The 26,663-nt window shown below is 43.8% G+C and overlaps 1 protein-coding gene across 16 annotated transcripts in view; it reads left to right on the top strand.

Annotated features, from left to right (window-relative positions):
- Window positions 1-26,663, top strand: part of CCDC88A (coiled-coil domain containing 88A) — a 410,515-nt gene that overhangs the window by 58,394 nt on the left and 325,458 nt on the right. For 15 of the 16 annotated variants that reach the window (XM_065590781.1, XM_065590785.1, XM_065590783.1 and 12 more), the window contains one exon: window positions 23,466-23,574. The exons of the other annotated variant lie outside the window; for it this stretch is intronic. In XM_065590781.1, coding sequence (XP_065446853.1) covers window positions 23,466-23,574 — 109 coding nt within the window. The remainder of the gene's footprint in view (window positions 1-23,465; window positions 23,575-26,663) is intronic. 16 annotated transcript variants of the gene reach the window in all.

Genomic DNA, 26,663 nt, shown 5'->3' with positions numbered 1-26,663 from the left:
TTAGGGGCGCATTTGGGAGACCTCCAAACGCAGGGCCTGTTGTCACAGGACGAGCTCTCCCTCTATATCAACATCAAGGAGCTGAGGGCCATGCAACTAGCATGGCACACCTTTCAGGCCCGACTACGTGGTCAGTGTGTAGTAGTTCTAAAGGACAACACCACTGCCATGTTTTATATCAACAAGGAAGGTGGAAAGGTGGAGCCCGTTCCTCTCCCCTATGTCAGGAAGCCCTTTGGCTGTGGGAGTTCTGCATAGCCCACTCCATTCACCTGGAAGTATTCTTTCTACTAGGAGTTTTGAATGCACTGGTGGATCACCACAGCAGGTCCTTCCACATGCACAAGTGGTCCATCCGGCTGGATGTCATACACCTTGTCTTCCAAAAGTGAGGGTTTCCCCAGGTCAACCTGTTTGGGCACTTCCTGTTGCTCCAGGTGGCAATGTTCTGCTCCTTCCAGAGAGACAGCCCACGATCAAACATGGATGCATTCCTGCTACCCCCACTACCAAAAAAGGATGTGGACAAATTGGAGAGAGTCCAGCGGAGGGCAACGAAAATGATCAGGGAGCTGGGGCACATGACTTACAAGGAGAGGCTGAGGGAACTGGGCTTGTTTAGTCTGCAGAAGAGAAGAGTGAGGGGGGATTGGATAGCAGCCTTCAACTACCTGAAGTGGAGTTCCAAAGAGGATGAAGCTCAGATGTTCTCAGTGGTTGCAGATGACAGAACAAGCAGTAATGGGGGGAGGGATAGTTCAGTGGTTTGAGCATTGGCCTGCTAAACCCAGTGTTGTGAGTTCAATCCTTGAGGGGACCATTTAGGGATCTGGGGCAAAAATCTGTCTGGGGACTGGTCCTGCTTTGAGCAGGGGGTTGGACTAGATGACCCCCTGAGGTCCCTTCCAACCCTGATGTTCTATGATTCAAATTGCAGTGGGGGAGGTGTAAGTTGGATATTAGGAAACACTGTTTCACTAGGAGGGTGGTGAAGCACTGGAATGGGTTGCCTAGGGAGGTGGTGGAATCTCCCTCCTTAGAGGTTTTTAAGGCCTGGATTGACAAAGCCCTGGCTGGGATGATTTAGTTAGTGTGGGTCCTGCCTTCAGCAGGGGGTTGGACTCTTCCAACCCTAATTTTCTATGATTCTATGAGTCTACCCCGAGGGGGCTGCCTGCTTTATGCCTTTCCCCCCATTCCCTCTCATGCACAAGGTCCTACTCAAGGTCCATAGGGACGGGGCAGAAATAATTCTGGTAGCACCAGCGTGGCCTGGACAACATTGGTACACCACGCTCCTAGAACTGTCTGTGGACACCCTGGTCACGTTGCCTCTCCTCCCCAACCTAATCACTCAGGACCACGGTCGCCTTCATCACCCTGACCTGCATTTCCTCCACCTCATGGCTTGGGGCTTCCTGCTGCCGATGAGGACCTCTCTTGGTCCTTTCATGGCTTCCTGCTGCCGATGAGGACCTCTCTTACTTGTTCTGAACACAGAAGCTCCAGGGGGTTCAGCCATGAAGATGAACCCCCTGGAGCTTCTGTGTTCAGAACAAGTAAGAGAGGTCCTCATCGGCAGCAGGAAGTCCTCCACTAGAGCCACATAGCTGGCAAAGTGGAAGAGATTAACTTGTTGGTGTGACCAACATCTTACACCCCTTCTCCAGGCACATGTACCTTTCATCTTAAAGTACCTTCTGCTCCTGAAACAACAAGGCTTGGCAGCGTCCTCCATAAGGGTACACCTCGCTGCTATCTTGGCCTTCTGCCCGGGAGCTTCTGGGCACTCCATTTTTGCCAACCTTATGGTTGGTCGCTTCCTCAAGGGTCTGGAACGCCTACATCCCCAGATCAGACAGCCTGTCCCTGTGTGGGACCTTAACCTGGTACTCTCCAGGATAATGGGGTCCCCTTTCGAACTGCTGGTGACTTGTTCACTTCTATATCTGTCGTGGAGGGTAGCCTTTCTGGTCACCATGACATCTGCAAGGAGGATGTCTGAGTTAAAGGCCCCCTTATACGGTTTTCCACAGGGATAAGATGCAACTCAGACCTCACCCGGCCTTTCTTCCAAGGTGGTGTCACACTTTCTCACTAGTCAGGATATTTTCCTGCCTGTTTTTTACCCTAAGCCTCATGCCAGTAGCCATGAGCAGAGGGGCACTCCCTTGATGTTCGGCAAGCACTAGCTTTCTATATCAAGCGCACTAAGCCGTTCAGGAAGTCAAATCAGTTCATAGCGGTGGCAGACCAGATGAAAGGACTCCCAGTGTTATCTCAAAGAATATTCTCCTGGATCATGTCATGCATCCGCACGTGCTATGAGATGGCCAAAATACCTGCCCTGGCTCTAACGGCACACTCCATGAGAGCTGAGGCCTCATCAGTGGCGTTCCTGGCCCAGATCCCGATACAAGAAATCTGCAGGGCAGCAACTTGGTCCTTGGTACATCCGTTCCCCTCTCATTATGCCATCATCTGGCATGCAGTGGCGTAGCCTGCTCCTAAGAGGAGGGGGAGCAAACATAAAAAAGGCTCCCCCCTTGGCTCCTCCTCTGGCCACGCCTCCTTGGCTGGCGCCTCCTCTGGCTGCTCCGCCCCCCCTTTGGCTGGCTCCTCCGGCTGCACCGCCCTTGCCCCCCCCCCATGGCTCCTCCAGCCCTACCGTGCCACTCCCGCGCCCCCCCCCCCACACGCTCCTCTGGCTGCAGCTGTGCCCCCCCGCTCCTCCGGCCACACCCGCTGTCCCCTGTGGCTACCGACCGCCAGCCTGCGCCCCCCCCCGCTCTTCTGGCCACGGCAGCCGGCCGCGCCCCCCTGCTCCTCCGGCCGCGCGCCCGCCACTCCCCCCCCATGGCTGCCGGATGTGCTGCGGCTTGCAGGCAGCCAGCCTGTGCACCCCCCCTGCTCCGCGGGCCGCATGTCCCGCCCACTGCTCTTCTGGCCGCGCGTAACGCCCCCCCTGCCCCCGTCGCCCCCCCTGGATGCTAACTGCGCTGCAGCGGCCAGCCTACGCACCCCCTTGCTCCTCCAGCCAAAGGCGCCGCTTTTGGCAAATTTGCTGAGGGGAAGCAGCTGCTTCCCCTGCACCCCACTAGCTATGCTAGTGCTGGCATGCCAGGGCTGATGCAGCTTTCGGCAGAGCGGTGCTCCTTATCAGCGATTCCATAACTCCGATCCCACCACCTAGGTAAGGCTAGGGAGTCACCTAATTGGAATCAATATGATCAATCGCTTGAAGAAGAAAAAAACAGTTACCTTCTCATAACTGTTCTTCTTTGAGATGTGTTGCTCATATCCATTCCAAACCCGCCCGCCTTCCCCTCTGTCGGAGTAAGCGGCAAGAAGGAACTGAGGAGGCACAGGGTTGGCAGGGTCATATATTGAGCATCATGAAGGCGCCACTCCAGGGGGCTCCATAGCCGACCTGGTGGGTGCTGCTAGGGGGAAAACTTTCTTATGTGTGCACGCCGCGTGCACAGTCATCTAATTGGAATGGATATGAGCAACATTTCCAAGAACAACAGTTATGAGAAGGTGAGTAACCGTTTTTTCCTTCCTCTAACCTGTCATGAAAACCTTGCTTTTATTTTGATTGAGCTTCAGTGAGCTTGCTCTCATCCTTGCCTAATCTCATATTTACTAGGAGAGATAAAACCATGCTGTTAGGGCTGGATGAAATGGAGATATAGAACTAGGTGGTATAATTTAATTATATTGAAAACACTTCAGCCCATATCTTTTCAAAGCTGTCCTAAAGGCCCCATGTACACATCAAATAGAAGAGATAAGTGGAATTCTCATCATTCTTGGTGAAAAAGAATTATTCAATATCACATTCTGGATTCTCTCTGAAAGAAAGGAGTAGTGCCACCAAAGAAGAACTCTGTTGATTCCTGCTAGGGCCACTGTTGAATTATCGACACCACATGATCAATGATATCAAAGGCAGCTGATAGATGGATTAATTCACAATCTACGATATTTGTACTGGGATTAGAGAATGAAAGGGTGTAAGAAAGCGTAGAATCAAATGAAGTAAAAATCTTAAATGAACCAAACAGTACTATAGAATCTCTATGGATAGTAATTCCATGCTCTAATAACAAGAATATAGCAGCAGGGAAATATTACCGACCACCTGACTAGGATGGTGATAGTGACTATGAAATGCTCAGGGAGATCAGAGAGGCTATAAAAATAAAAAAACCTCAATAATAATGGGAGATTTCAACTATCCCGATATTGCATGGGTACATGCCACCTCAAGACGGGATGCAAAGATCAAGTTTCTTGACACCTTAAATGACTGCTTCGTGAAGCAGCTAATCCTGGAACCCATTAGAGGAGAGGTAATTCCTGTTTTAGTCCTAAATGGAGCAGAGGATCTGGTCCAAGTGGTTAATATAGCTGGACCGCTTGGTAATAGTGACCATAATATAATTAAATTTAACATCCCTGTGGCAGGGAAAACACCACAGCACCCAACAGTGTAGCATTTAATTTCAGAAAGGGGGACTACACAAAAATGCGGAGGTTAGTTAAACAGAAATTAAAAGGTACAGCGCAAAAAGTGAAATCCCTGCAAGCTGGATGGAAACTTTTTAAAGACATCATAATAGAGGCTCAACTTAAATGTATACTCCAAATTAAAAAAACATAAGAGAACCAAAAAAGTGCCACTGGGGCTAAACAACAATGTAAAAGAAGCCGTGGGAGACAAAAAGGCATCCTTTAAAAAGTGGAAGTCAAATCCTAGTGAGAAAAATAGAAAGAAGCATAAACTCTAGAAAATGAAGTGTAAAAATATAATTAGGAAGACCAAAAAAGAATTTGAAGAACAGCTAGCCAAAGACTCAAAAAGTAATAGCAAATTTTTTTAAGTACATCAGAAGCAGGAAGCCGTCTCAAGAACTAGTTGGGCCACTGGATGATCGAGATGCTGAAGGAGCACTCAAGGATGATAAGGTCATTGTGGAGAAACTAAATGAATTATTTGCATTGGTCTTCATGGCTGAGGATGTTGGGGAGATTCCCAAACCGAAGCCATTCTTTTTAGTTGACAGATATGAGGAACTGTCCCAGATTGAGTTGTTATTAGAGGAGGTTTTGGAACAAATTGATAAACTAAACAGTAATAAGTCACCAGGACCAGATGGTATTCACCCAAGAGTTCTGAAGGAACTCAAATGTGAAATTGCGGAATTACTAACTGGAGTTTGTAACCTTTCATTTAAATCAGCTTTTGTACCAAATGATGGGAGGATAGCTAATGTGACTGCAATTTTTAAAAAGGGCTCCAAGGGTCATCCCCACAATTACAGGCTGGTAAACCTGACTTCAGTATCAGGCAAACTGGTTGAAACTATAGTAAAGAACAAAATTGTCAGACATAGGTGAACATATTTTGTTGGGGAAGAGTCAAGATGGTTTTAGTAAAGGGAAATCATGCCTCACCAATCTACTAGAATTCTTTGAGTGATTCAACAAGTATGTGGACAAGAGAGATCCAGTAGATACAGTGTTCTTAGATTTTAAGAAAGTCTTTGACAAGGTCCCTCACCAAGGGCTCTTAAGCAAAGTAAGCTGTCATGGGATAAGAGGGAAAGGCCTCTCAAGGACTCGTAACTGGTTAAAAGATAAGAAACTAAGAGTGGGAATAAATTTTCAGTTTTCAGAATGGAGAGAGATAAATAGTGGTGTCCCCCCAGGGTCTGTACTGGGCCCAGTCCTATTCAACATATTCATAAATGATCTGGAAAAAGGGGTAAACAGTGAGGTGGCAAAATTTGCAGAGGATACAAAATTTCTCAAGATAGTTAAGTCCCAGGGAGACTGCGAAGAGCTACAAAAGGATCTCACAAAACTGGGTGACTGGGCAACAAAATAGTAGATGAAATTCAGTGTTGATAAATGCAAAGTAATGTAGATTGGAAAACATAGTCCCAATTATACATATAAAATGATGGGGTCTAAATTAGCTGTTACCACTCAAGAAAGAGATCTTGGAGTCATTGTGGATAGTTCTCTGAAAATATCCACTTAATGTGCAGCGGCAGTCAAAAAAGCAAACAGAATGTTGGGAATCATTAAGAAAGGGATAGCTAATAAGACAGAAAATATCATATTCCCTCTATATAAATCTATGGTACGCCCACATCTTGAGAACTGTGTGCAGATGTGGTCACCCCATCTCAAAAACGATATATTGGAATTGGAAAAGGTTTAGAAAAGGGCAACAAAAATGTTTAGGAGTATGGAATGGATGCCATATGATGAGAGATTATTAAGATTGGGACTTTTCAGCTTGGAAAAGAGAAGACTAAGGTGCATATGATAGAGGTCTACAATGTCATGACTGGTGTGGAGAAGGTAAATAAGGAAGTATTATTTACTCATAACACAAGAATTAGGGGTCATCATATGAAATTAATAGGCAACAGGTTTAAAACAAACAAAAGGAAGGATTTTTTCACACAACGCACAGTCAACCTGTGGAACTCCTTTCCACAGGATGTTGTGAAGGCTAAGACTATAACAGGGTTAAAAAAATAACTAGATAAGTTCATGGAGGATAGGTCCATGAATGACTATTAGCCAGGATGGGCAGGGCTGGTATCCCTAGCCTCTGTTTTCCAGAAGCTGGGAATGGGCGATGGGATGGATCACTTGATGATTACCTGTTCTGTTCATTCCCCTGATGCACCTGTTATTGGCCACTGTCGGAAGACAGGATACTGGATTCAAAGGACCTTTGGTCTGATCCACTATGGCTGTTCCTATGTTCTTATTATGGAATGATTACTAGTTCCTGCAATTTGAGTTACAATTTCTCCTGTGAGGGCAAGGAACCTGTTTTGATGGTGTATTCTCAGAGATTAATGGAACCTGAGCATTTCTAGAGGACTCTGAGTACACTGTTTTCTCAATAGACCACTTTGTTATAGTCCTACTAAGTTACTGAGTCTTTCATCCTCAGCTATCAATAGTGTGGCCCCAAGTGTCATCTTTCCCAGCTTCATCCTTACCAATCATACTGGTTTACAGAGACTGGTTACAGATTAGGTACAAGGTACAATGGTTGGAGTGTTTGTAGTGCAAGTCCCATGTTTGACTGCATCAAAAGTTATGGGTTTTTTGTTTGTTTTAATTCTTATACTGTTGCACTGTGGAAGAAAAGGAGTGTTTTTTTTCCTCCACCACAGCACCCCCAAAGTCTCAATCAGCAGGAGGGTTGATTCATTCAGGCCATCTCAGTATTTACATTTTAAAACTTACAATTTGTGATAGACAAGACATTGTGCAACGGTTCAGGGATAGAAGGCTGTGGAGAAATTATGGGTGAGGAGAACAAGATACATTAGAAAGAACTTCCTTAAGTGGGTTTTAAGGAGAAATATGAAGGAAGTACACACAGCGTGGATTTGATTTAAATCAAATTTATTTAAATCATGATTTAACTCACTAGTCAGGAAGTCTCAATTTCTACATAAAAGTGCATTCTTGTTGGTTGTTATAACCTTAATACATATTCTTCACAACTCAGAGATAGATGTATGTTTCATTTTTAGAAGGTACACACTATACATTTTTAAAGTGATTTATTTTGAAAAATTTTCAGATTCAGAAACTTTTATAGCTACATCAGAAAATAAATAATTGTTTGGTTATTTCATTTACCAAAGGTAATTAAAGCAAATATTTATGAAGTCATTTGGGAGGTGAACTATCTCCAATTCAACAGGTTAATCATTAATATTTTGAGGATTTTCTTGCTGTGCTGTATTAGGAGGAGAATGTCACCAGTCACATGTTTAAATTGTTTTATTTAACTAAACAACAACATTATGTATTCAAGAAAAAAATCCAGAACAGCAAACATAATTTTTTAACAAAACAAGCATATGAATTTTTGAATTTAGTTAAACATTTAAGTTTTTTTTAAATCAGGTTTGTTTTTGTTAAAATAGTTTTTAACTAAAATAGTTAAATGAAATATTTAAAAAAAAATTAAATCGACTATGTCAGCCAGGTCAACATGTGAAATTTAAAATATTGGCTTCTGCTGCTAGCTCAGTCGTCTTTGCCTTCATTTTCCTGTTTGTTCATAATCTGGAAAAGAAAAACAAGTTTTCCTGCTTTTTCAGGTCCCAAATGATTTCTCTTTTTGAAATGAATTAGTCCAAAGGAAGAAAATATTCTATCTACACTGGCAGAAGAAGCTACTGCTGTTCAAAGTGAGATTATCACTTCAACAGTCTCTGAATCCAAGTGCTTAAGTGACTTCCACCAGTTCATTGTTGTGACTTTTTTAAAAACATCATCAGCAAACATATATTTCTTGAATAGTTCACCCTTTGCTCTGAAGTTCATTATAGTTGGCATTATGGAGGGATGATTGCTGGATGTCCATGTCATAGCCAACTCCTCTTCTTCAGCAGTTAAGATCTGACCCTGTTACCGAGTATTGACAATCTTTGCAAGAAAATGAGCTGGAGATAGTGCTTGTCCCTTTCTTTTTTTTAATGCTTGTAATTTAATTCTGTCATTGCATATTTCTCTTTTTAAGATCTCACTCAGTTCCTTCCGAATTTCAACAGTGTCAGCAATAAAATAGCTATTTCCCTGCATTTTGTTCAAGGCGACAGAAATAGGCTTCAGGGTACTCAGCATGTGTTCAACATCTCTTTAGCCCAATGTTGAGAATTTTGGCTGTGACAGTGCCATCTATTTTTTCACGATTTTGTTCACAAACTGTCATCAGATTAGGCCAGTTCTTGATATAGTGCTAAAAACAGTCCACTACTGATTTCCATTGCACGTATCATGGGAGAGTTAGCTTGGTTCCTTCCACTTTTTTCAGAGCAGCTGCTGCAAAGTGGTTGTTACGGAAGTATTTTGCAATTTCAACATTAGTCTTTATTTCTGGAACACTGAAGTCTTTGGCTAAGAGGTGCATCAAATGAGCAATGCAACCGTATGTTATTAGCTTGGGACTCTCTTCTAAATAATTTCATCTCATCTTGGATACATTTGCAGCATTGTCTGTGACCAAGCTGCGTACTAGACATTTGAATTTTTTTTCAGTTTGTTACAGCTTTTACTGCTGCTGCTTGTAAATATTCTGCTGTGTGTGCATTTCCTGATATATCAATTGTTTCTGTAAGAAAGATATTCCCTTATTCTGTTGTCACACAAGCACATACAACAGGATCATTGTGGAATTGCTCCACCCATCAAGACTCAAGTTAACAATTTTACCCTCTAGACCTTTTGCACACTGCTCAATTTCTCTTTCATACATTTTATCCAGCAGTTTGCCTGCGACATGTCCTCTGTTGGGTGGACGGTATCCTGGTTTTAATGACCGAACCATGTTAATGAAGTGTGGGTTCTCAATCATACGGAGAGGAGAGTTTGTTGCATAAACAAACCAGGCAATTTTTGCATCAGTTACCTCTTTCTGTAATCTGCTGGTTGTTTTCACAAACTTATCTGTGGTTGTTTCTGGATGATGGAAATTTTTTTTTTCTTTTTGCTACAGGTGATATACTGTGGCTATGTGACATACATGGTGTGACTGAAACACTGTCATTGGCAGACATCTCTGAAACTATCGAAAATGATGGTGATCTTGAAGGTGGATAGTCTTCAGAATCGTGTATGTTGAGGATAGATTCTCCTAAACAGAATAAATCAATGCAGTTATTTAATTATTATTACCATACTGCTCATTTAGTATTACTAATTGCATTCACTGACACTCAGTAATATTTTAAAGGTGAAATTGTAAAAGGAAGATCTGCCTACTTCAGCTATTTATTTTTTATATCAACTGCATCTAAAATGATAGTACCAGAGAGTAACAACTATATTTCTTGCTCAAACATGGGAATTGAAGAAAAGTCCAGAAGGAAGACAGGCAGTCCTTAAGAAAGAAGTATGAAAGAAAAAAGTTTATCAACCTGAAGATCCTGTATGTTCAGACATGTTCCTTTCATCATCTTCACTGCAGCTTCCTCCTGAGAAGGAACACTTCTCATGATGTTGTTTCATTCGGGCAGTCAGGGCTTGCATTTCTTTGTTGCACTATTTGCATTTTGCACGTATGCCTGTCTTACCCACAGGTAGAGGAACTTCATTAAAATATTCCTAAACTGGGTCTCTTTTACGGCCTACTGCCATTATAGGTTTTCCCTTCTAGTGAGAGAATGGTATGGTAGATTTAAAATCAATGAAGGCTACACTCAGACCTCAGAAGGACTTCTGGAATATGCTGCTCAAACAGTTTCACTTTTGTTTCTACTGCCTGTCCCTCCCTTCTCACATTTATCTCCAGACTACTTCTCCTTGTCCAGATCTATTCTGCCCCCAAAAATCTTCCATTCTTTGAATTTTTTGAAACTTTGCACTTTTAGAGAGAGGTAAGGGATTGACTCTGTGTATACTAATTTGCAGAGGGACAATAGGTTTAAGGTCTGTTATTTCTCACCTCTATATATTATTTATTTAAAAACATTTTTGCTGTTAACAAGCATGTTATCTCTGGAGACACAAATCCACAGTTTGAGAATTGCAAAACTAAGCATCTCTGATGGTATCTTCTAGACTGAGCATTGATTCCTATTGGGTAGATAGAAAGATTAAGTTAAATAATCTATACAGAAATCCATGGAACCCCATAAGATTGGGTCCCTATTCCATCAACTACTGGAACTCATTTACAAAACTTTTCTTAAACATTACATGAATATATTGTCTCATACTATAGAATTAGAAGTTATAATCCCTATTCCATGATGAGATATCTTTGAGCTATAATGTATCTTAATTAAAACTGTCTTTAGATAGTGTTTTTTCCTCGAAAAGCATTTTATCAAAAAATCCGATTTAAATTAAAAAATCATTTATTTTTATCCACCCTGAATATACAGATATCATATGCCAGATAAGTAGAAGGAACGCTGTTCCAAGCATATGGTGTAAAGCAGAGTGAACGAGACTATGTGAGAGCAATTAGCATACCTGCCTGAGAGAGAAGAAGGTATAAAAAAAGACAGGGAGAAAAGGTGTTGCATAATGAAAACTTGGTGTGTTTTTTTTTTAAGTGTCAAGATCCTGAGCAAAACAAGATGTGGAGAAAGGGTGGGTGGAAAAGGATTATTGAGAGTTGAAGGTAGGAGAGTTCACTCAGGAATTGGCAGCATGACAAGTAAGTGAGGTAGGAGAAGCTTGGAAGAGAAGAAAGTAAAGTTGAGAAAAGAGAATAGATTTAAAGAGGAAGATGTCTGTATAGTAACTAGATTTCATTGAGCAGCAGGAGAGACAAAGTTGTAGATTAGAGATACAGTCACAGCAGTGTGAGCAAAGAGGAAAGGAGTGGGCTAGTTAGTTTAAGGTAAAATGTAAAGACAATAGTATTGACAAAAGCATCAAGAACAAGAAGGGAAGGAGGTAGCAAAGATTAGCAGAGAGTGTCTGATGGACTGGAAATCACAGTCTCTACGCAAAAAAATAAATGGACGTAAATCAGACGTCAAGAATTATAACATTCAAAAACCAGTCAGAGAACACTTCAACCTCCCTGGACACTCAGTAACAGACTTAAAAATGGCAATTCTTCAACGGAAGAACTTCAAAAACAGACTCCAATGAGAAACTGCACAACTGGAATTAATTTGCAAACTGGACACCATCAAATTAGGTCTGAATAAAGACTGGGAGTGGATGGGTCACTACAAAAACTAAAAAAACCTAATTTCCCCATGCTAATTTCCCGTACTGTTACTCTCACCTTCGCGCTGGGATTAAAGTCAGAGGAATAGAGAGAGCTATGTGTCAAAGTCTAAGGAAGATAAGGAGTTGTGGATATATGGATATTTGTGTGAAGAGTTGAAAGAAGAGCTGGATGATACCTTGAAGAAGGCAAAGAGGTGGGAAGAATAGGGAGCTCTTGACACACTCATTAAATTTGTTGATGGAGAATGGGGGGAACAGAGAGAACTAGGCATTGGTCATCAAGAGGAGGCTGGACGAGCAGAAGGCAGATGACAGGCTACTATGAGGGGGAAAGGAGTCCAGGAGAACTGGCTGTATTTTAAAGAAGCCTTATTGAGGGTGCAGGAACAAACCATCCCGATGTGCAGAAAGAATAGCAAATATGGCAGGCACCAGCTTGGCTTAACAGTGAAACCTTCGGTGAGCTTAAACTCAAACAGGAAGCTTAGAAGAAGCGGAAATTTGGACAGATGACTAGGGAGGAGTATAAAAATATTGTTCGAGCATGCAGAAAGGCCAAGGCACAATTGGGAGTGCAGCTAGCAAGGGATGTGAAGGGTAACAAGAAGGGTTTCTACAGGTATTTTTGCAAGAAGGTCAGGGAAAGTGTGGGACCCTTACTGAATGGGGGTGGCAACCTAGTGTCACATGATGTGGAAAAAGCTGAGGTACTCAATGCTTTTTCTTTGCCTCGGTCTTCACAGACAAGGTCAGCTCGCAGACTGCTGCCCTGGACAACACAGTATGGGGAGGAGGTGAGCAGCCCTCAGTGGTGAAAGAACAGGTTAAGGACTATTTAGAAAAGCTGGACATGCACAAGTCCATGGGTCCAGATCTAATAAATCCAAGGGTGGTGAGGGAGTTGGCTGATGTGATTGCAGAGCCATTGGCCATTATCTTTGAAAATTTGTGGTGATTGGGTTAGGTCCCAGACGATTGGAAAAAGGCAAAGAAATCTGCGGGGGCCATGAATTCTGCGCATGTGCAGTGATACATAATTTTCCCAGGTGAAGAGCATGCATGTAATATAGCATTGATTAGTGGATGTGGTATGGGACCAAGAGCTTGTGTTCCAAGAACTCCTGGGTTCTAATTCCATCTCTGGCACTGACTATACAGCTTTAGTGCAAATATTCAGTACCTAACCTCTCTGAATCTGTTTCCCCGTCCACAAGATCGGGATAATAATACTTTGTCTGTTTTAGAAGGGTTGTGAAGATTCAGGTTTGTGGAACACTATGAGGATGTTAAGTGTTATATAAAAGCTAAATATTATTTTGTTTGTTCATTATTTGCAGGTGTTCTTGTAGAGTTTGCACCAACTTTCAAGTTAAAGAAACTTGGAGCAAAAGTCTAATTTCAAGAGTCTGAGCTGTTGTAATATCTGTATTAAAATTCTTGCAGTTTGTACAATTTTATTATGTTTTGTCTGATGGCATTAAATAAGAGTGCAATTTTAGGTTTTGATCCAGGAAGCTGTAGTACCCTTTGATGGAATGATAGGAACAGGAGACTCACAGTAAAAACATATGGCTGCAAAAATTCTGCTGAAGATCATGAATAAGCCTAGAAATAATCAGATAGTAATAAAGATTAAAGGTGGATATTAATGACCCAAAGCTCCATTTTTGGAGATACGAATGCAGAAGTAGAAAACTTTAGATGACATGCAGAGATCAGTTAATCAGAAGAATTTATCCTGCATTCTGCCCTTCAAGTTTCAAAAATCTCTGTATGAACGTAGCTCTGTAAGGGGTCATCAAATCCTAATATTTGCCAGACATGTTCAGATTTAACCCATACATTGGTCTGTACTTAGTTACTTTTGTGATTACTATATTCACCTTGTGAATGACTAATCCAAAATGGTCTCCCTAGTCATTTTAACAGAATATAATAACCATCACAATACTCCAGTTATGATCAGTAAGAATCGATTCATATGTAGGGTTACCATCCGTCCAGGTTTCCCCGGACATGTCCGGCTTTTTCAGCGTTAAATGGCCGTCCGGGGGGGATTTCTAATCAAGTAGAAATGTCCGGGATTTCCCCCTTCCCCTCATGCAGAGTACGGCTCGGCTGATTGGATGGAGGGACATGATTGAAAGCCGCTCGCAGCCACTGGGGCCTCTAGCAGCCAGAGTCCCTCCCCCTCCCCGCTCCCTCCTCCCCCGCAGAGCAGCACAGAACAGTGTTTGAGTCCACCTGGAGCCCGCAGCTCTCCCTCTGCCGGGTGAGTGGGGGAGCAGAGGCAGGCGTGGGGTGCAGGGACTGCAGGGCGAGTGGGGAGCAGGGGTCCCAGAGGCTGCAGGGGCGGGGGGGTGCAGGAACTGCAGGGCGAGTGGGGAGCAGGGAAGCACTTAGCAACCCCCAACCAAGATCAGAGCGGGAGGGAGGAGGGGGAATGCGGGGTGCTCAGAGGAGGGGGCAGAGTTGGGGCAGGGACTTTGGGGAAGGGGTTGGGGAAGGGCGGGGGTGGGGCAGGGCCAGGGGCGGAGTTGGGGCAGGGGCGGGACCGGGGCCCCGTGGAGTGTCCTCTTTTTTAAATGTTTGAATATGGTAACCCTATCATATGCCAATTTCGCCAGATACATAATCTTATAAATCTAAGCAAGAACAATTGTATGCATATTGGATTCTTAAAATAACTGAGTCTGAGTGGGTGGATAGACCTGATTCTGTGTTGGCCTGTGCCTTGTATAATGATTTTACACTATAGCACAGTGAGTACAAAACATTCCAATTTTGATTTGAAAGTGTTTTTTTGCTCTTAAATGGCTACAAAACATGGTTTAAACATGGTTTTAAAATTTAAATTGCTTTTTAAAATTCATATATATTGCTGATTCTTTACTTTCTTCCCATTTTATAGTCTTAAATTGATAAATTTGTTGATTTTTTCTTTCTTTTGTTTCTTAATCAGTCTTAGAATTTCAGATTTTACCTAGAGATATTTTCTGCTAAGAAGTTTCATATTTAAAATATTCAGCTATGCTGAAAAAGGTAAATCCAGGGCCTCATTAACATCCTTACTGTGAAGGGAACACAAACTCAAAATACAAAATTGATAGCCTGTGCTCTATTTACAATCACTTATCTTTCTTGACTTGTGAAGCTCAACGTACAGGAAGCTGGAATGCTTCAGCCAAGCTATACCCTGACACCAAAGTTTGCAGTTTGAAATCAGTTGGACTTGTGCTTCTGATCAGTTAGATGCTTTTTAAAATGCCACTGTGAAATGGGTAAGTATAAGCTTTAGGAGCCTAAGTTTAAGCTTATATTTTTGACACGTGTGTGTGTGTGTGTATATATATATATATATATATATATAGAGAGAGAGAGAGAGAGAGAGAGAGAGAGAGAGAGAGAGTTAAAATGAATATAGATTACTTAACTCTTCTTGAGGTAATCTTGTTTGAATGAGAATGGCCACACTGCAAAATAACACTGGAACATCACACAGTGATTGGATTACTGCAGGAGTAATTGTGTTAGCACAACTTGTCAGCTGCTAACGCAAGCTGTAGCCTCTACTCCCTGGCAGGTCAGCCAATGCAAGCTAACAGCATTACTAGGCCTGTCCTTAGGCACACACAGCATACGCAGCTGTTTACGGCACCTGAAAATTTGGGGCACCACTAGGTCTTAGTGCCACCCTCCCGGCTCTTCCTGTCCCTGTTCTGACCCTTCCTGCAGGCTCCCATAGCTGGTTGCTGCAGCCTGGTGACTCTTACTCCAGAGGGGATCTAGTAACTTAAAAGTGGAAAAGCCTTCCAGCCTGCTAGACCTATTAGCACAACATTGAAACTGTTAAAGAGCCTTTTAAGTGGTAATGAAGCCATTTAACAGGTATTTGCCAACCCCCAGGTATATACTGGTTTCAGAGTAGCAGCCCTGTTAGTCTGTATCCGCAAAAAGAACAGGAGTACTTGTGGCACCTTAGGGTATGTCTACACTACGGGATTAATCCGAATTTATATAATTCGGATTTGAAAAACAGGTTGTATAAAGTCGAAATGAATGCGGCCACACTAAGCACATTAATTTGGTGGTGTGCGTCCAAGTACCGGGGCTAGCGTCGATTTCTGCACCGTTGCACTGTGGGTAGCTATCCCATAGCTATCCCATAGTTCCCGCAGTCTCCCGCGCCCATTGGAATTCTGGGTTGAGATCCCAGTGCCTGATGGGACAAAAAACATCGTCGCAGGTGGTTCTGGGTACAGCCTCACCTCCTCCCTCCCTCCCTCCCTCCCTGCATGAAAGCAACAGACGGCAGACAACCATTTCGCGCCTTTTTTCCTGGGTGGGCGAACACACTGCAGACTCCATACCACGGCAAGCATGGAGCCCGCTCAGCTCAAGACAGCAGTCATGAATATTGTAAACACCTCGCGCGTTCTCGTGGAGTTTATGCTCAGCCAGGACCAGAAAAACGAGGCGAGGAGGCAGCGGCGGCAGCAGCGCAGCGACAAGCATGATGAGGACATTGACATGGACACGGACACGGATACAGAATTCTGTGAAACCACGGGCCCCGGTGCTTTGGAGATCATGTTGTTAATGGGGCAGATTCTATCCATGGAACGCCGATTCTGGGCAAGGGAAACAAGCACAGACTGGTGGGACCGCATAGTGTTGCAGGTCTGGGACGATTCCCAGTGGCTGCGGAACTTTCGCATGCGTAAGGACACTTTCATGGAACTTTGTGACTTGCTGTCCCCTGCTCTGAAACGCCAGAATACCAAGATGAGAGCAGCCCTCACAGTTGAGAAGCGCGTGGCGATAGCCCTGTGGAAGCTTGCAACGCCAGACAGCTACCGGTCAGTCGGGAATCAATTTGGAGTGGGCAAATCTACGGTGGGGGCTGCTGTGATCCAAGTAGCCAAAGCAGTCACTCAGGTGCTGCTACGAAAGTTAGTGACTCTGGGAAATGTGCAGGCTATAGTGGATGGCTTTGCTGCAATGGGATTCCCTAACTGTGGTGGGGCGATAGATGGAACCCATATCCCTATCTTGGCACCGGAGCACCAAGCCACCGAGTACATAAACCGCAAGGGGTACTTTTCAACGGTGCTGCAAGCACTTGTGGATCACAAGGGACGTTTCACCAACATCAACGCGGGCTGGGCGGGAAGGGTTCATGACGCTCGCGTCTTCAGGAACACTACTCTGTTTAAAGGGCTGCAGCAAGGGACTTACTTTCCGGACCAGAAAATAACCGTTGGGGATGTTGAAATGCCAATAGTTATTCTTGGGGACCCAGCCTACCCCTTAATGCCATGGCTTATGAAGCCATACACAGGCAGCCTGGACAGGAGTCAGGAGCTGTTCAACTACAGGCTGAGCAAGTGCAGAATGGTGGTAGAATGTGCATTTGGCCGTTTAAAAGGTCGCTGGCGTTCATTATTGACTCGCTCTGACCTCAGCCAAAGAAATCTCCCCATTGTTATTTCTGCTTGCTGCGTGCTCCACGATCTCTGTGAAAGTAAGGGGGAGACCTTTATGGCGGGGTGGGAGGTTGAGGCAAATTGCCTGGCTGCTGATTACGCGCAACCAGACACCAGGGCGATTAGAAGAGCACACCAGGAAGCGCTGTGCATCAGAGAAGCTTTAAAAACCAGTTTCATGACTGGTCAGGCTACAGTGTGAAATATCTGTTTGTTTCTCCTTCATGAAAACCCGCCCCCTTTATTGACTGATCTTCTGTAAGGAACCCACCCTCCCCCTTCCCCCAGCTTTCTTTCAAACCAAATAAAGTCACTATCATTTAAAAATCATTTATTCTTTATTAATAGATTAGAAAAAGAGGGAGGGAACCCGGGTGGTATTTGGGAGGAGGATTGCTGGGAAGGAAAAAGCCACAAAGAAAAGGTTAAAAAAATGACAGCCTTTTGCTTGGGCTGTCTACTGGGGTGGAATGGGATGGTGTACGGAGCCTCCCCCCCCGCGTTCTTACACGTCTGGGTGAGGAGGATACGGAACATGGGGAGGGGGGAGGGTGGAACAGGGGCTGAAGCGGCAGTCTGTTTTCCAGCAGCCGTTCCTGAAGCTCCACCAGACGCCGGAGCATGTCTGTTTGCTCACGCAGCAGCCCCAGCGTTGCATCCTGCCTCCTCTGGTCTTCCTGCCGCCACTTCTCATCTCGAGCGTCTCTCCTCTCCTCACGTTGGTCCCTCCTCTCCTCACGTTGGTCCCTCCTCTCCTCACGTTGGTCCCTCCTGTCCTCACGTTCACTGGCTTCTTTCCTATACTTTGAAACTGTTTCCTTCCACTCATTCAGATGAGCTCTGTCACTGCGGCTGGATTCCATAATTTCAGAAAACATCTCGTCTCGCGTTCTCTTCTTACGACGCCTTATCTGTGATAACCTTCGGGATGGAGGAGGGAGGCTTGAGGAATTTGCAGCTGGTGTAGGGAGGGGATAAAAGAGAGAATTGTTTAAAAAGCTACATTTTGCAGAACAATGCTTATACTCTTTCACGGTGACCAACACTATTCACATTACATAGCACATGTGATTTCTGTGCAAGGTCGCATTTTGTCTCTTAATGCTGAGTGCCTGTGGCTTTGCTGCTAGAGATCACAGGTCTGGGCAACAGAATTCGGCTTGCATGCGGCCATGGTAAGCCATTGTCTTACAGCTTCTGCGCCCTCCTTTCCCACATACCAAGCATAGCCTGTAGAGTGCTGCGGTTTTTCTGTTAACATTCAGCAGCACCAGAAAACAAACTAACCCCCCCCCCCTCGCCATGAATTCTCTGGGATGATTGCTGTACCCCTCCCCCCCACCGCGTGGCTGGTATCAGGGAAGATCCCTGCAGGCACCAAACTAACCACCCCCCCCCCGCTGCCGCCCCCCTCCCGCCATGAATTCTCTGGGATGATCACGGTACCCCTCCCCCCACCGCGTGGCTGGTAACAGGGAAGATCCCTGCTAGCCAAACGCGAAAAACTCAGGCCCAATTTCCCATCTGCGCTTGGCTAACTGCAGGGAAGGATTTATTTTCCGCCACAGGCAAACAGCCCAGTAGGAACGGCCACCTCTGTCCCCTTAATTAAGTTCCCGTATTTCAACCAGGTTACCAGGAGTGATATCACTCTCCTGAGGATTACACAACAAGATAAGAACGGATGTTGCTTGAATGCCAGCAAACACCGGGACCATACGCTGCCAGGCTTTGTCAGGCAATGATACCAGATTACTTGCTGCAAGCATGGCGTGGTCAAGTGTCCTACCATGGAGGAGGGAATAAGGATGCACTGCCAAGAAACCTTCTGGCAAGGCTTTCGGAGTACCTCCAGGAGAGCTTCATGGAGATGTCCCTGGAGGATTTCCGCTCCATCCCCAGACACGTTAACAGACTTTTCCAGTAGCTGAACTGACCGCGAATGCAAAGTCAGGCAAAGTAATCATTAAAAACCGTTTGCTTTTAAAACAAGTTTTATATTTTAAAAGGTAAACTCACCTGAAGTCCCTTCCATGGGGTCAGAGTCTTGGGTACTGGCTTGGGAGGCTTGGGAGGGTACTTCAGTCAGGGTGAGAAAAAGATCCTGGCTGTTGGGGAGAACGGAGTGCTGTGTGCTCTCTGCAAGCTCATCCTCCTCCTCCTCCTCCTCCTCCTCCTCCTCCTCCTCCTCTCCCCCATCGGCAGAATCCTCAGGCGTCGCTGATGAGACTATCCCCGACCCAGAATCCACGATCACAGGTGGGGTAGTGGTCGCAGCCCCCCCTAGAATTGCATGCAGCTCGGCGTAGAAGCGGCATGTCCGCGGCTCTGACCCGGAGCGACCGCTTACCTCCTTTGTTTTTTGATAGGCTTGTCTGTGCTCCTTCACTGTCACGCGGCACTTCTCAGAGTCCCTATTGTGGCCTCTCTCCATCATACCCTTGGAGATTTTTTCAAAAGTTTTGGCATTTCGTTTTTTCGAAGTTCTGCAAGCACTGAATCCTCTCCCCATACAGCGATCAGATCCAGTACCTCCCTCACGGTCCATGCTGGTGCTCTTTTTCGATTATCAGCCTGCATGGTTACCTGTGCTGATGAGCTATCTGTGGTCACCTGTGCTCTCCACGCTGGGCAAACAGGAAATGAAATTCAAATGTTCGCGGGGCTTTTCCTGTCTACCTGGCCAGTGCATCCGAGTTTAGATTGCTGTCCAGAGCGGTCACAATGATGCACTGTGGGATAGCTCCCGGAGGCCAATACCATCGAATTGCGGCCACACTATCCCTAATTCGAAATGTTAAAATCGATTTTGGCGCTACTCCGCTCGTCGGGGTGGAGTACAGAAATCGATTTAAAGGGCCCTTTACATCGAAATAAATAGCGTCGTTGTGTGGACGGTTGCAGGGTTAATTCGAATTAAAGCTGATAAATCCGAATTAAAGTCGTAGTGTAGACCAGGCCTTAGAGACTAACAAATTTATTAGAGCATCCGAAAAAGTGGGCTGTAGTCCACGAAAGCTTATGCTCTAATAAATTTGTTAGTCTCTAAGGTGCCACAAGTACTCCTGTTCTTTGTGCAGGTATATACTGCCAGGTTCTTAATTTACTGACAAAAACAGTTGTGCATTACTGTAATATTTACTCAGAACATCTTAGTCTACCGGACCTTAGTTTAATATTTGCTTTAAACATATTTCATTAGTGAGTTAGTGAAGATTATAAAATCACATCTCTAAAAAAAATCCTTGCATAGATTTTTAGATGCACAATCATCTTTAGCCTTAAATGCTTGGATCTTCAGACATATAGTTTTTTAAATAAATCCTTCAAAAGACCACCCTTATCTAAAATACACATTTTAATTTTAATTACTATAATTAACAGAAAACTTGCTTACAAAGTCTTCCTGTCCATCCCTTTCTCCCTTCATCCCCCGCCGCGTCCCCCCCCCCCGTTGAAGAGAGCCCTTAAAGGGACAACACCCCTTTCCTTCCATATAGCTGGACAAAGAGTTTCCCTTTCTTTACTTCTGACTATCTGATGAACTAGTTTTAAGAGAACCCTTCAGCAAAATCAGTACCTAGTAAGATATAAAATCCATTGTTAAGCCTAAAATCTTTGGAAACATATTTTTTAAAGTTGGTGAAATTTCATAGACTTGTCTATTGTTATGGAGGTCACACAAAGTAAATTAGTGTTCCCTTTTTCTAAAAGCAATGAACATTGTTATTAACCCACTAAACCTCTGTGACTGATTAATTTAAAATAATGTCTTTGTTTCAGTGAGTTAAATATGTAGTAATCTGGAATGATTCCTTTATGAAGGTTTAAGAGTACATTTTAAAATATAAAATCAGCTTAGAAATACTGATTAAGAAAATGTAAAACAAAGAACTGCATCATGTATTCCATAATATCTCATGATATTACAGAGACAAGGAGGGTGAGGTAGTATGGACCAACTTCTGTTGGTGAGAGAGACAAGCTTTTAAGCTTACACCGAGCTCTTCTTTAGGTTTGGGAAATATACTCAGAGCACGGCTACACTTGCAGATGTAGTGTGCTGTGAGTTAAACCCGCCTTCGGAGAGCGCAGTAGGGAAAGCGCTGCAGTCTGTCCACACTAACAGCTGCTTGCGCACTGGCGTGGCCACATTTGTGACACTTGCAGAGGCATTGGGAGCGGTGTATTATGGGCAGCTATCCCAGCATGCAAGTGACTGCAACGTGCTTTTCGAATGGGGGAGGTGGGGTGGAGTGTGACAGGGAGTGTGTTGTGTGTATGTGGGGGAGAGAGAGTGGGTTTTGGGGGGCTGAGAATATATCAGCATGCTGTCTTGTAAGTTCAGACAGCAGCAAACCCCCCTTCCTCCCCGCCTCTCTCTCTCTCTCTCTCTCTCTCACACACAGCATTCCACACTAATCTGTCTCACAGCATGCTTATCTGTCTCAGAGCAGAAAAGCAGCCGTCTGTCAGAAACGGAGCTTTCAAATGGCATATCCGCATTCCTACAGCGAGTTCAAAACAATGAGAAGAGTGGCCACTTGACTTAAGGGGATTATGGGACGTTTCCGGAGGTGATCAGATTGCAGTAATGCAACACCTCGTCTACACTGGGGCCGTGGTGCTCCAGTGGGGGCGCAGCAAACGTTATTCCACTTGCCAAGGTGGAGTACCAGCAGCGCTGTAGCTGCAGAGTCAGAGCGTTCTACGTGTCTTGTCAGTGTTGATGGGGAGTGAGCTAGTGCACCTGGGGCTGCTTTAATGTGCTGTAACTTGCAAGTGTAGCCAAGCCCTCAGTGTCAAAACTAAATGCAAAGTGGAACAGATTGTTTAGCATAAGTAGTTAACACATAGTTCACGGGACCATTCAAAGTGAAGTGACCTGTTAACACCTCCACAATCATAGGAGGGAAAGGAGAAAAAAAAAAGGCTTAGAGGTGGAGGCTTCAGTGGATTACAGATAATTGTAATAAACCATAAATCATTGGTTTTGACGTGCGTTTGTCCAGTAATTCTTCCTCTGGGTGGCCCATGAAGAGATTGGGATGTTGGGGAGCAATCCTAGTACCCCTGGCTGTTCTCATGGTTTGGACAAAGTGTTTGTTTTGTTGCTGAATGTAATATTGTTAGAGGTGAGGATGAAATGGATGAGTTTGGCAATGTCTTTGGGGTGGATATCTGAGTGTTGTCCATTATCTTGTTGATATTTAAGGCAGGCAACGATGATGTCATTGTGAGGGATATTGGTGTACAGAGAGGTGACGTACAAGGTGGCAAGCTTTGTGTTCTGAGGGAGGTTGTTAATATTGTGGAGTTTCTGGAGGAAGTCGGTTGTATTCTGGAGGAAGCTGGCCCTTTGTGTGGTGAGTGGTTTGAGGATGGTTTCTATGGGGCCTGATATTCCTTCAGTAAGAAGAGTGCATTGGCCAGATATGATAGGTCTGCCTGGGTTCCCTTGTTTGTGTATCTTGGGAAACATCTGTAGAGAGTCACACACTTTGTTACTTTTGTAGGCTGAGTTCATTGCACATGCTAGAGGCTCCTTGCGTCCCTTCATTTCCATCCCACAATTTGTAATTTATTAAATTCGTTCTTTTCTTTCTATCTGGGAGATAAGTCATTCAGGATGTCAACATTTTAAACTCTGTTTGGACAATGGGCAAAACTGAGAGGGGAAGGGGGTGTTAAGGTATTAATGGCTGTTATCAATGGTTCTTTGATTTGTAGATAATCACAGGCCTAATTAAAGCTAATGGGTGTGTAACCAGATGCCAGGGTCTCTATATCTCCTATTTTCCCCCTTCCAGTTCTCACCAAAAAAATAAAGAAAAATAAGTCTAAAAGCATTTGTGTGCTTCAGAATACACTGTTAATATTTTCCAGTTGGAATATTTTATCAGCTTAGATAACACAAGATCCTTAGTTTTTGTAAATTGACTTCAGTGGAGCTATGACAATTTATATCAGCTGAGGATCTGTTCTTATCTTTAGCAGCAGAGTACTGTAAATTGATATACAGTAGAACCCTGTTTATTTGAGCCTCCATTATCCGGCACTCTGTATTAACCGGACCGTGGCTTGGGGTGTCAGCCCCAGTATTCACAGTAATTAGTAATTGTACTGGATGTTTCAGATGATTGGATTTGTCAGTCATTTTCTATTTCTACTTGTTTAGAGAAAGATCTAAAAAATTACTTGTTGGTAATTAATTTTATTTTTCTTTTTTTCTTGCAGCAACCCTAAATCCACCAGTCAGAGAGTAAATAAGAAAGTCAACAATGATGCGTCACTTAGGATTCAAAATTTGTCTATTTTGGTGAGACAAATAAAATCTTATTATCAGGTAATTTTTTCTCTTGCTGCCTTTTATGTAGATTTTTGAACAAGTTCTTACTAAATTTTCAGAGATGAGTCCAACAAAAGCAAGATGAGCAATTAAAATCACAACTGTATGAGTTTATTTTTTTCAGTTTATCTTTTGGTCAACATTTACCACTGTTCAGTGTACACCTGGTTCTGGTGATTATATTCCAAAGTAGGAAGGGGATCTGAAAACAAGTAACATTTGAATTATTGATCTGTCCATATAGCTATTCACTGTTCTGAGTTGCTCTCATATTAAATCATTTAATGTCAATCAGCAGCCTCTGAATCCACATACCTTTTGTGCAAATAAGGGATAAGTATATCACATATGAAATCAAAGTCTGCCAATTGCCCCCTGGTTTATAACGACTTTCATTAATTTTTTATTACTGTTGTAGGAGCTACTTAACTTTTTTGTTTGATTTTTGTTTGTTTTTATTATCTGGTTGAGTTTCCCTAACAGGAAGTACTTGATAAACGCAGTGATGAGATAATTCTACAGCTATAGCTTAGCTATTTTATTTTATTTTAATGTGATAGAAGGCATAGTATTGTGTGGGCAGACTGTGTGCCCCCACATAGTCCTGCTGAAGTCACTGCGGTTCTTTAGGATATGGGAGTCTGCCTATAATCTATACAATGCACAATACAGGATTGGGGATTTAGTGAGGCACTATTTTACTGTTCATTGATTTTAATAATAACATTTTGTTCCTGTATCAGAGGGGTAGCCGTGTTAGTCTGGATCTGTAAAAAGCAACAGAGGGTCCTGTGGCACCTTTAAGACTAACAGATGTATTGGAGCATAAGCTTTCGTGGGTGAATGCCCACTGGCAATACATTTGTTAGTCTTAAAGGTGCCACAGGACCCTCTGTTGCATTTTATTCCTGGATCATTTGTATCATCTTGGGCTACCATGTTAAATAATCTGTCAATCGAATGTTGAAATCAATTGAATGTTAAGCTGTGTCATGTATGATTATTGTAAGTATGTGTCTGCCTGATGATGCTGACATGTCTGGCAACTGTAAAATGATCATTATAGTGAAGGTAAAGTTCTTCGAGTCCTCGCACTTGTCCATTACATTGTAGGTGTGTGCGTGAACATTGGAGAATTTTCCTTATCGGTATCTGTAAGGAAGCCACCGCTCCTTCAATTCCTTCTTACCCTCTGTGGTCAGTAGTTGGAGCCTCTGAGTTCACAGTTTGTTGCTTGAGAGCTAAGTTGTGGGTACTTATCTTACCTTTCCTAATAGTTTGCTGGCTGAGATAACCATGGTATTCCAAGCTCTGTTGGTTTCCCACCAGGTAGCCTCTGCTTCTGCCAGTAATCAAGAACCACCATGCATGTGCTGCATCCGAATCTTCAAGGGCTCCACCTCAGAGTGTGGTTCATCAGTGGTTAGATGTAGAAGAGGTGCATTACTCAGTGGTAGTTCAGGATGTTCTTCTTAATAGCAGGAAGCCCACTATAAGGGCTACTTACCTGAGTAAATGGAATGTTTGTCTTTCTGGGCAGCTTCCTGGAAACGGTCAACTTTGCACACATTTGGCTTCAAGTATTCATTAATCCTATCATAACCAGATTCTTTAAGATTATATAGATTATTCCCTCTTGTTTGTGACCTGGAGCCGACTTGGGACTTAAATTTAGTATTGTCTGCCTTATGAGTCCCCCATTCAAGCCCTTAGCATCTTGTTCATTTCTGCATCTCTCAGCCATCACCTCAGCCAGCAGAGTGGGAGAACTGCAGACACTTGTCACGGATCTGCAGTACTGTTTTTTATAAGGACAAAGTCCAGCACAGATCTCATATGAAGTTTCTGTGTAAGGTGGTTTCTCATTTCCATCTTAATCAACCTATATTCTTATTTGTTTTTTCCCAAAAGTTCTGTGCTCGCAAGACTGAACAAAAGCTGCACATCCTAGATGTGCATTGAGTTTTGGCTTTTGACCTGGACAGAACAAAATCTTTCAGGATCTCTACCTAGTTATTAGTTTCCTACATGAAACACACAAAGGGTCACCTGATTTTGACTCACTTGCAAAATGGATTACTGGTTGCATCTTTATCTTATGCTGCAATGGACAGGAAACTACCTGAAAAGTTGACAGCACCCTCTAGTTGACAGCTCATGTAGCCTCGGTAACATCTGTAGCGCACATCACTATTGTATGTTTGTAGAGTAGCGATGTAGTCTTCTGTCCACGTTTACTATGTTCTCACCACTGTGTCAAGAGATAAAGAGACGATGCAAAGGTAGAGAAACCTGTCTTGCAGTCCCTCTTCCACTCAGTCTCTGACCCCCACCACCTTTGAGAACAACTTGGAAGTCACTTACTAGTGTAATGGACTACAAGCACTTGAAGAAAAAACAGGTGTGACACACTTACCTCAAAATAGCACCCTGTAATCCCCATATTCATCATTCATATTCAGTTGTGATATTTCTTACAAACTTGCCATGTAAGATATAATATGAAAGTTTCCTACAATGTAGGAAGGAACAAAGCAGCTCTGCCAAGGAACCTTCAGCAGAGGATTGCCGAGTACCTCCAGGAAAGTTTCCTAGAGATCTCTCTGGAGGAGTCCCGTGAGATCTTGGCATGCATTAATCCCCTGTTCTGCCGTACTAATTAGGTGCACAGGGAAATGTCTGGCACACAGAAACAGAGCCACCCCTGTACATTTCTATACCCTGAACCTAGCTCCACACTACACAAACCACAGCCACTTACCAGGCGTCTCCTCTCCCACTTCTAGCTCGCCGGAGAGCAACTGCTGAGATTGGCTAGATGCCTCAGGAGTCATGAACAGTTCCCACCGAGCGATCCCGCTGGGGGCTCCACATAGTCATCTAACTCCACCTCTTCATCAGTGACTTCGTCCTCCGGGTTAGGTCCTCTTTCCACCACCTCCAGGTGTGCCGAAGTATCCACAGGACTCTTGGTGGTGGAGGTGCGGTCACAGCCAAGGATAGTGTCCAGTTCCTTATAGAACTAGCAGGTCTTGGGTGAAGCACCAGAGTGACAGTTTGGCTCCCTTGCCTTATGGTATGCCTGC

The sequence above is a fragment of the Chrysemys picta genome, chromosome 3, assembly GCF_011386835.1.
Source record: "Chrysemys picta bellii isolate R12L10 chromosome 3, ASM1138683v2, whole genome shotgun sequence".
In the NCBI taxonomy this organism is placed as follows: domain Eukaryota; kingdom Metazoa; phylum Chordata; order Testudines; family Emydidae; genus Chrysemys; species Chrysemys picta.
This window is presented reverse-complemented; position numbering and strand designations above follow the sequence as displayed.